The sequence below is a fragment of the Garra rufa genome, chromosome 19, assembly GCF_049309525.1.
Source record: "Garra rufa chromosome 19, GarRuf1.0, whole genome shotgun sequence".
NCBI lineage: Eukaryota > Metazoa > Chordata > Actinopteri > Cypriniformes > Cyprinidae > Garra > Garra rufa.
This window is the reverse complement of record NC_133379.1, coordinates 31207611-31219292: the sequence shown is the minus strand read 5'-3', so window position 1 is coordinate 31219292 and position 11682 is coordinate 31207611. Positions and strand designations below refer to the sequence as shown.

Below are 11682 nucleotides of genomic sequence, written 5' to 3'. Positions count from 1 at the left end.
AGAGTCAAGTTTTAAATAGGACAAATATCGAAACTAGTTGGTAATTTTTTAACGCGATGCTATTGGTCTAATAGGATTCATTTATCTATGCTAAGCTTATTAATTATTTTGGTAAAATTAACATTTTACAGATTCTGCAAGCAGTATGCAAACTTTTGACTTGATCTGTAATTTACGGTTTCTTCACGGTTCCTTTTTATCGAAAATAAAGTCAGGTAGTCTTAAAAAAAATAGTACAGGGATAGTTCATTTACTCATTTACTCACCCTCAAGTTGTTATTTTGAAAAAAATTGGTAACCAAACAGTTGCTGGTAGCCATTGACTTCCATCGTATTTTTTCCCTAGTCAGTAGCTACCTTTAAATGTTTGTTTACCGGCATTCTTCAATATAATATTGATTAAAAAAAAAAACACATCGCCTTATTTTTCCATCACAATTTTGGCCATTTGTAAAATTTATGTGCAAGGCTTCCAGCCTCATGTGCTTACAGCTATTTTTAGCTGTACAAAACAGCTGGCTTTGCTACCTGATATTGCAAACAGGTGTGTCTGACTTACCATATTATTTTAATGTACTATATTAATAATGAACACACTGCTTTGTAGTGAAAACAGTTTTACCATTTACTGCACGTTGTCATTGTTTTCGTAATGAACCGGAAATCTCGCACATTGACAAACGGCTGGATAGAGGTTTGGAAAAACTGAGGGTGAGTAAATAATGGCAAAATTTTCATTTTTAAATTAACTATCACTTTTAAACAATAATACACCCAAAAACAATATTCTGTCATGTCATTTCTACACCGAGGACAGAAACTCCTTCAGGTTTTGATGGCATGAACGTAAATGAATAACACAATTTTTATTTTCTCGAATAAACTTCTACTTTAGGGAAAGAACTATGCATTGTATTGATAAATCACTAGAGGGCGTCAGAGGACAGTGCTCGTGCATTCTCCAAACTAAATATGTATCTTTCAGTCTAACAGACTCACGTATGATTAAAAGATTGAAAAAAATTCTTCTATAACTCCTATATTCACACATTCACCATCAAAATATGTAGGACACAAATTAAAGATAATCTGTTGGTGTGGGAGGCGCCACAACTTTGCAGTCTATGCGCAGATAAGTGGATTCTATGATCAGCATGAAGGCTTCACCTCGCAGGTTCCTATGGAAACTGATCAAACGCTTATTGGCTTGAGCTCTGCGCGCGTTCAGCGCTTGTGTACAGCAGCAGAACGCAGTAGCGCGCAGGTCAGCGGGAATGCGCACTGAGAGTCTGTCCGCGACAGAAGCCTTCATAGCAGTGTGGATTCATACTTTGGATGTACCAGGCACATTTTCGCAGAAAGCTGCCAGAAATAATTTTCAAGGAAGCTGGTGATTTTGTAAGTACATATATTCCTTTCTTTTACTTAAACTAGAAATGCCATTGCGGCAACTACCTGTTTTAGTTCGTGTTTGACTATTTGAGGTGACTATTCGTTCGTTTGTTTACTGAATATAAGTGTTTATTTTAGATATTTATGTAGATATGTAGATTTAATTTTGAATATTTATAATAATTATATGCACTCTTATTCCATTTGCTGTAATTATTAGGTGCATATTAAAATGTATTATTTTACAAAATGAAATTAATACATAAGAAATATAAATATAAATATGATAAACGTACAAAATAATATTTTTTATTTTATTTTATTTTTTCAGGTTTTTTTTTTCAGTTCTATCTCGGAGTGAAAGTTATATCTCAAAAGATTGTCTAGTACAAATCATTCCGTAAATATCATAAACATAAGGAATTTACAAGCAAATAATCAGTCTTCCAGTAAGTTTAATTAGGAACAGTTATCTAACACTGTTACTTTATCTTTAGTACAAAAAAGCATAGAGAAAAAAGCTGCCTAGTCATTTAACACTTCATTTTACTCAGGATGTGTTATCAATTTTTCTTTTATGCCAAAAATCCATGAAGATATTTTGTAAATTTCCCACTGTAAATATATCAAAACGTAATTTTTCATTAGTAATATTCATTGCTAAGAACTTTATTTGGAAAACTTTTAAAGGTGATTTTCTCAATATTTAGATTTTTTTGCACCCTCAGATTCTAGACTTTCAAATAGTTGTATTTTGTGGTTCAGGGTGACATATTTAGATATCATTTGCTATCCAGTATTTGATAGTGCACTTGTGTGGTCTCTTCTAGAGGCAGTCACAGGAAGCTGACCATCACCACCTCATGATGCACATGAACAGCTTGTTGAACCGATGGAGTGAGTATTTATAGTTTCACTTGTAAAATACTTTCCTTTCTCAGCTTTTATTGTTAAAGGACAAGGCTGCTTTATGTACAAACTATGTTGATGTGTAATACTTGACTGAGAGGGATATGAACCCTAATAGCCTGGGTTAAAATTAGTTGCAAATTAGGTCAGAAACGTGGATTGTATTGCATTGGAAAATGACAGTTAGTTTACCCGTCAGTTAGTCAGCTGTTACTGAATGGCATATGTCGAAAATGTATTGCGGTTTGGCAAATATTCAATTGAATATATTAGAAATGTTTCTTGTCAGTGGCTATTAAAATGGTGGTTTACTTATTCTTTTTCTCAAATTTATTGCTTGTGTCTTTCAAGAGGATTTATATTGTGTTTTGTGAGATTTGACACTTTGTTTTGGAGATTATGTAGGTGTGAAGAGTTGTTGAGAGGTTTGAGAGTACGAATGGAATTGGAGGCGATAAATCAGATATTTTTATCTACTGAGGTAACAGACCGCAGGATGTCTACCAGCACTGTCAGTTTAGCACAAACAGAAACATTGAAGAAGGATGAGGCTGTATGAAAACAGAAATTTATATGCGGTTTACAGCAAAATCTGCTGAAAAATGAGTGGTTTTGCTGTCAGTTAATGTGCAGGAAGAAAACATCGAAAGATTTCCTCATAGACCGAATTTCTGTCAGTGCAGTGGTTTTTTTTACAGGCTGAGAGATAAGTCGAAATTATTCTCTGTTTAAGTCAGGATGTTTATTTATACTCTGGGGCAAGGTACCCTTGGGTAACGTTTGCCTGACATATATTTTTTATTTCAAATAAAAAAACATGCAGCCTTTCAAAATCTGCAAAATGTTAATTATGTTACCAAAATAAGAGGGATCATACAAAATGCATGTCATTGTTTATTTAGTACTGACCTGAATAAGATATTTCACTTATAAGATGTTTACATATAGTCCACAAGAGAAAATAATAGTTATATTTATAAAAATGACCCCGTTCAAAAGTTTACATACACTTGATTCTTAGTACTGTTCATACCTGAATGATCAACCGCTGTTTTTTTTTTTTTAGTGATAGTTGTTCATGAGTCCCATGTTTTTCCTGAAATGTTAATTTTTGTGTATTTGAACCCTTTCCAACAATGACTGTATGATTTTGAGATCCGTCTTTTCACACTGAGGACAACTGAGGGACTCATATGCAACTATTACAGAAGGCTCAAATGCTCACTGATGCTTCAGAAGGAAACACAATGTGCTCAAATACACAAAATGCTGGAAAACTAATGAGTTTGTGGGACCTGAAGGATTTTTCTGAAGAACAGCTGAAATAAGTCTTTTAAGCTCACCAAGGCTGCATTTATTTGATAAAAATACAGTAAAAATGACATTAAAAATGTTTACAGTTTAATATAATTATTGCCTGCAGTCTACAGTGCCACAAGATGTCTGTTTATACAGACAGTCAGTTTGTTTATATTTCATATTGTTGCTAATGCGTTTGGCCCAACTAGCCACATCTCAGACCTGAGGTCAGTGACCTTTTTGACAGTTGTGTGATGTCATCCAAGAGGGGAATGTTTGGTACCTCAACCTAGAGCTGAACTGCAGAATCTCATAGTCATAAATGATTTAGACACAATGTCCAGGACATGGCAGCAGGCCCTTTCTTATTGCTCCATGTCTATCAGTTAGTTCAAAAAAAGTGGTTGGAATCACTGTTGACCGTCCAATTTGCAGCGGAACGTCTCAATAGAAGGTTAAAGGTCATCTATGCAGGCTAAACAAAGAGAACAAGGGCTTTGATTCAATATGGCTCTGAGTTAGCCAGCTGTATTCTGGCAAATAAGTGGCACGCAACCCGCTAATGAACTAATCTCTCTTTTTCTTGATGTAATCAGGATAAATTTTGTTCGCGGAAAATCAGATGACCTTTTTCCTGACGTTTTGCATATTACGGGTTGGAGCCGGTAAATCTTTAAAGATTTGGTTTGAGCTGTGTGTGTGTGTTAACTTGGTAGATCCGTCCATACACGTGGAAATGGAGATCAAGTGTCTTAAAACTCTTGAACAGCGGAAAAGAGTCTCGTTTTCACAGGTGTCGGTGACTTCGCTGTATAGCCTAAGAGTTTTCAATCGTATCAGTTCTTTAGGCCACAGTTGTGACATTGGTTCATGTAGTTTTTGTCCATATACAGTTGAAGTCAAAAGTTTACATACACCTTGCAGAATCTGCAAAATGTTAACCATTTTACCAAAATAAGAGCGATTGTACAAAATGCATATTATTATTTTTTAATTTAGTACTGACCTTAATAAGATATTTCACATAGAAGGTGTTTACATATACAGTAGTCCACGAGAGAAAATAATAGTTGAATTTATACAAAATTATTTTGGCATCTAAGCATCTTCTGTAGCTTCTTAAAGGCAGTACTACATGAAAAAAATATAATATTTAGGCAAAATAAGAAAAATATACACATCTATTTCTGTTCAAAAGTTTACACCCCTGGCTCTAAATGCATCGTTTTTTTGTTCTGAAGCATCAGTGAGCGTTTTAACCTTCTGTAAAAGTTGCATATGAGTCCCTCAGTTGTCCTCAGTGTGAAAAGATGGATCTCAAAATCATTGTTGGAAAGAGTGCAAATAATTTATGGGATCTGCAGGATTTTTCTAAAGACTGTCAGGACAAACAAGGGACTCATGAACAGCTACCACAAAAAAAAAAAAAAAAAACACAGCTGTGGACCATTCAGGTATCAACACAGTATTAAAAATCAAGTGTATGTAAGATTAAACTTTCTCTTGTGGACTATATGTAAATGTCTCTAATGTGAAATATCTTCATCAGGTCTGTACTAAATAAAAATAACATGCATTTTGTATGATCCCTCTTATTTTGGTAAAATAATTAACATTTTGCAGCTTCTGCAAGGTGTATGCAAACTTTTGACTTAAACTGTAGTTCTCTATGGTCGTTCTTCAAGGCTTGATTTAGTGTTTCTTTTATCATGATGTTTATTTCTAGTCTGGTAAGACCAGCAGATAGGTGTTTTTTCTCATGTCAGATGCTTTAGAATCTTCTCAAAGTGTGGAATTTCACAGAATGGTGTCTCGGTATGAGCCGCACCCAGTGTGTGTGTGTGTGTGTGTGTGTGTGTTTGCCGTTCAAATGTTTGTGGTAATATTCTTTCATATTTTTAAAAATGAAGTGTTGTATGAGCGCCAAGGCTGCTTTTATTGGATTTAAAATATAGTGAAAAACGTAATATGTGAAATATTTTAAACAAATAAAATAACTGTTTTCTATTTTAATATATTTAGGGGCCAAGCACCGAAGGTGCGATGGCACATATTGTATCCGTTAGATCTCTTATTGTATAATTTGGCACACTAATAGAGTTCAGTCTGAAATGTCACCATAGCCAATTTGGAGTCTCTAACTCAAACTCTCTAGCACCACCACTTGTCCAAAGTTGCACTTTCTTTTTGCTAATAACTTTTGAACCGTAAGCCACAAAATCAAAATGATTTTTTCCCTGACTCCTTGGGTTATGCCGAGTCGAATGAATACCAAAATTCAAAAATCGCAAGGTTTAGTTTTTTTTTCTATAATTAATTGTTTGAAAAACCTACGTTTTCTAACTTGTCCTAGACGGTTTGTCTAATTTTCACCAAAATTGGCTCAGATCATCTTCAGACCATGCTGGCAGAAAGTTATGGATTTCATGTCGATATTCGAAACTGTTTTCATTTAATGCATCAACGAATTTGCTGAAAAGATGCCAAAGCACATCTATAGCTGTATCTCTGCAAAGCTTTGAGATATTTGCACCAAATTTTGTATGGGCCATTGTCACCTCACAGTGATTACACCACATCAATTTAGTAACAGCGCCACCTATTGGTCAAGAGCAATAAGCCATTCATTAACTATCAATTATAAAATGTCCAAAAATGCTAATAACTGTAGATAGCATTAGCCTATTGTAATGAAATTAGTCTCAAAATATTCCTTGGGTCATGCTGACAACATAGATACCAGTTATGACACAGTTAGTCAATCTTCATGTCCGCCATTGTGATTTATGTTGAAAACCTACTTTCTCAAACTCGTCCTTGACGGTTTGTTTGATTTTCATCAAAATTGAATCAGATCATCTTCAGACTGTGCTGACAAAAAGTTATGGATTTCATGTTGATAGATGAAACCGTTTTCGTACAGCGATTTTCCCCTTTGAGTGCTTGGCCCCATAATTGCTGCTTGCAGCTATATTTTAAAGTGTAATTTATTTCTGTGATGGCAAAGCTGAATTTTCAACAGCCATTGCTCCAGTCAGTGTCACATATGCTGATTTGCTGCTCAAGAAGCATTTCTTGTTATTAACAATGATGAAAACAGTTGTGCTGCTTAATATTTTTTCAATGAAAACCATGTTTTTTTAAGATTCTTTAATGAATAGAAAGTTCTAAACATTTTTTGTCATTATTAATTCATTGAATCCACTTTTGCTAAATAAAATGTTAATCTCTTTAAAAAAAGTACTAACTCCAAACCTTTGAACTGTAGTGTACATGGCCTTATATCACTGTACTCAAGTGCCTGACCTCTCTGACTTCACCGTACCAGATTTTTCCAGTGTTTGCTTGAGCTTAGCTATCCATGTCCTGCAGAGTGATTCCTTTACTCTGTTTTTTCTAAATGAAACAGATAACCTGTGATTACACCCGGGAGACGTCTGTTTGTTGTAAAACAATCGGTTATCGGACCCCATGTAGTTCTGACATTAATTGATACTTACACTTGACAACATTCCAGAGTCAGACAATTGATTGCAAGAATGTTTTCTCCAGCAATTTGTACTGTTGTATCTTTTCACCCGGGGTGTGCTGTTTTCTAACATTTCTACGCCAATCCAACAACACCTTTTTAGTATTAGTATTTAGTTTGGCTCGCCCAGTCATAGTAAATTAAAGGATTAATTCACTTCCAAAATAAAAATTCCTGATAATATACTCACCCCTGTCATTCATGATGTTCAAGTCTTTCTTTCTTAAGTTAAAAGAAATTAAGGTTTTTAAAGAAAACATTTCTCCATATAGTGGACTTTAATGGTGGCCAATGGGTTGAAGGTCCAAACTGCAGTTTCAATGCAGCTACAAAGAGCTCTACACAATCCCAACCAAGGAATTGAGGAATAAAGTGTCTTATCTAACCAAGCAATATGCCATTTTCTAAACAAAAATTACGATTTATATACTTTTTAACCACAAATGTTCTTTTTGCACTAGTTAGGCCTTACGCATTACATAATTACACAAAGAGAGTCAAACGCTGTTTACAAAAAAAGGTAAAACAATGTGAAAAAAATGACGGACAATGTGAAGATGGAGGTCTAAATGAGATTTTTCATTGTACCCTACCTTTTTGAACCAAAAGTACACAGATGAAGAAACCACGCGTCACTTTTCCAACATGATTAAGTAATGCAAGACGAGCATTTGTGGCTAAAAAGTATATAAATTGAATTGTGTAGGGTTTTTTTCTACATGGAATCATGTAGAGTCCTAGAGCTGCATTGAAATGGCAATTTCAACCCGTTGATCCCCATTGAAGTCCACTATATGGAGAAAAATCCTGGAATGTTTTCCTCAAAAACCTTCATTTCTTTTCAACTGAAGAAAGAAAGACATGAACATCTTGGACGACATGGGGGTGAGCAATTGATCAGGATTTTTTTATTCTGTAAGTGAACTAATCCTTTAACAAAAGAAGGATAGAAGCTATTAATCCTGAACACCAAAAGAAAAAGTAACTAGGATTACAGTTTGTGTATAAACTAACATTAAACAAGATACTCTGCCAAATGTTTCGCTGCACATGCAGCTCTGCATAATGTCAGGAAAGAAAGTTTATTTTCAGCAGTTTGTGCGTCACATTTCAGTGCAGACTGTTGTATGTGAACCTGTCAGAGTGTCATGCAGGAAGTTTATGAAAATGCATGCAATTCATTATAATAATCAATCATTTCACATGCAAAGTGCTCATTTACTGTATGTACAGAAGTCCATAAAGTCACGGCACCAAATAGAAAGTATGTTTAATTCTAATGATTAGGAGAGACTAGAAAATGGTCATGAAAACGAAATTACTACTGTTTTTTAACAAATAATTCACTCACAAATAAAAATCATCCATTAGTGAGCAAGCGGCTGATGAAGAAACATTGAAATTTGACCTGCATTTATAGGAGCGTCTCTGTCCTGAATGCATTTGAGTACTTATCACACCCGTCTTGAATGTGTTAAATATGCATGTGCCATCTGCATTACCTATGATGACTGAAACCTGCTTAACCCACGCATGACATCAGGGTTATTATCGACCAAAGCGCTTAGAGATGGTTACCGATCTGAAATGACACAGATTTTCACAGCTTGTGGTTTCAGTAACCATCTGTGAGACGATATAACACTGAATATTCCAGCATAATATAAACCTTTGGGATGAATGCAGCCTTCAGTTGTTTTCCCACTTTTTTCTGTCTCATTCACACTCTTCAGATCTCACGTCATAGAAGCAGAGGGGATGTGACCCAGGGAGCTTCAGGTGCCACACAGACAGAAGGAAACTCAATAGATCTCAAAAGGAGAACGTCCAAAGAGACACACACGAGAGTTCTTCTCATCTTACATTGAATTTTTTATGGTTAAAACAGACTTTAAATCTGAACTTAACCCCGTCACACTAACCATTCTATGCTCATAATAATGTAGACTCTGCTCATATGTGACATTATTTACCAAAAATTACATCATTCAGGTCTCTTTAACCCTCTGCTTGTGTCAAATCGACCTGGAAAAGATATTCTTTTTCCCGAAAATACTAGTTAATGTTATTGCATTGGACTCAAACTTCCTGACTTTGTTCACATAGGGTAAAAGTATATCTCATACATTTTAAAAACAACTTTTGTTATTTTTTTTTTGTAGGTTTTATTTTACCTAGTCACACCTAGGTCAAAAATGCTTTTTTTACTCAAACTAGGTGCCTGCTTTCGGATAAATGAGGTCTAAGATCAATCAGATGCAAATAGAAACAAAACCAATCCTAAATGAAACAAAACAAGTTGACACAAAGATTGAATCCAATATTCGGTGAAAATAAAGCATAATGAGAGATTTATAGGCAATTAACCAGGAACACCAAAAGTGTGACTTTTTGCAATTTTGTACAAAATAAAAGCATTTAAAAGCAAACTACCTGATTAGTCAACTACATCTTGGATTCCATGGGGGTAAGCAGATAAACATCAAATTTTCGTATTTTGGCGAACTTTCCCTTTAAGAATAAAAGCATTTCTTGTCTGACATGTTAAGGACTAAACCAATAAAACAGTGGTTTTAGTTAAACTTCTAAATGAAAAAGATTTTTCACAATAATAAATTGTGATACAAATTTTACATTTGTTATAATTAAATTGTTATCAGGGACACATGAGCAGTAGGTTGATGTTTGTTTTATAACAAGTTCTGTGTAAAATCTTTTTTAAACCAGTCCCATTTTCTCCATCACAGGGTTGGAAAAAAAAGGTGTCTTTAATCTGAAAAAACTTTTTTTTTTAAAGTTTAAAGTTTGACATGTGCTTAATTATTTGGGGTATTTAGAAAATGAATCATGTAGTTAAAAATATATATATTCCAAGTTAAAAGTTTACATAATCCCAGGAATGACCCTGTTACTGCCTGTAGAATGAATCCTAACCTATATTCTTTCATTCCAAACAAAGTTTGCTTCTGCAAAGTTTTAGATTCTGTTCTTGCTTTTTCCAAATGAATCAAGAGGTGAAATTCACCATTTCAGTATGAGCGCTGTGTGTAGCTGAAGACTAATTGTCTAATTTCTCTCTATCCTTCACCCCAAGGTAGATCAAACAAATGCTTTGCGTCACTTCACATCTGAATCCATTCTACACTCGCTCCCCGAACCGTGTTTGTTCTCTTTCCATGTCTCATTTACATTAAAATACCCGCAGACACTGAAAGAGTCACCCTGGCTCGCTGAACCCCCTGAAAGACCACGTCAGTCGATCTTACATTCACCATTGTCGTTTGCATGTGAGAGAGGCAAGGTACGTCTGGTGAAGCAGGTTTCAGGTGTCAGGCATAACGACAGTGACATCTGAGGAAGGCGTTAGGACATCCGTGTGCGTGCGTGTGCATTGGTTTATGCGTGATTGTACAAGATATCAAATATCAGCCGGTTATGCATTGGCAGTGGTCACTCTCTCTCGCTTATCTTACAGGATTAGTAAGTTTCTTGTCTTATCTGTTGTAGTGTGAACTTTGATGGTTGGATGGGCTGTCTATCTTTGAGTGCTGTTTACTTTAAAGGTAATCTTGCTAATGCTCCGTTTGGGTGATAACAGAAATATCAAGATTTAGGCCCTGATGGATCTTATTGCATCTTACGTACATACGCCATCATAATGCAGTCAAGGAAGTTTTCAGAAAAATGCTGTGGTTTGTTCGCACATGCACGCCAGCATTTAATATCATTCAAGCGTGACAAAGAAAATATGTCAATCAACACTTTTTGTCAGCATAGGTGCACTGCACATATGCCATAGTTTTTCCGCAAATATCTTTATAAAAAGTACTGTTGTGGTGCTGTGGTACAGTAATGTATCAGATGGAAATAAATAAAAAAATATTTTTTTAAGATGTAATTTATTTCTGTGATCAAAGCTAAATTTTTACTCATTAAAGCTAAATCATTACTCAGGTCTTCAGTGTCACATGATTCTTCAGAAATCATTCTAATTTGCTGATTTTCTGTTCAAAAAACATTTCTATTATTATGATCAATATTTAAAAAGGTTGAGTAAATTTTTTAGGACTCTTTAAATTTGCTTTAGGGATGCTTTAAATGTATCAAAAGTGATGATAAAGCATTTATAATGTTATAAAATAATTTTATTTCAGATAAATTCTGCTCTTCTGAACGTTCATTTATCAAAGAAACCTGAAAAAATTCTACTCATCTGTTATCAACATAATAATAATAATAAATGTTTTTTTTGTGCAGCAAATCAGAATATTAGAATGATTTCTGAAGGATCATGTGACTTGAGTAATGATGCTAAAATTTCAGCTTTGAAATCACAAAAATAATGTACATTTTAAAATATATGCAAATAGAAAACAGTTATTTGAAACAGTAAAAAAAAATCGAAATTTTACAGTTTTTGCTGTACTTTGGATCAAATAAATGCAGGCTTGGTGAGCAGAAGAGACTGTTCAAAAACTTTTGACTCGTAGTGTATATACTTTTTAAATATCATTTTTTTGTAAATATTAAATTACATATAACATCTTAGTGTA

General features: G+C 34.4%; 1 protein-coding gene across 1 annotated transcript in view; it reads left to right on the top strand.

Annotated features, from left to right (window-relative positions):
* The first annotated feature begins 1249 nt into the window (after nucleotides 1-1249).
* Nucleotides 1250-11682, top strand: part of LOC141292914 (dual specificity testis-specific protein kinase 2) — a 30546-nt gene continuing 20113 nt past the window's right edge. Inside the window, exons 1-2 of the mRNA XM_073824963.1 lie at nucleotides 1250-1398; nucleotides 2223-2289. Of these exons, the coding sequence (XP_073681064.1) occupies nucleotides 1336-1398; nucleotides 2223-2289 (130 nt within the window). The 5' untranslated portion in view covers nucleotides 1250-1335. The remainder of the gene's footprint in view (nucleotides 1399-2222; nucleotides 2290-11682) is intronic.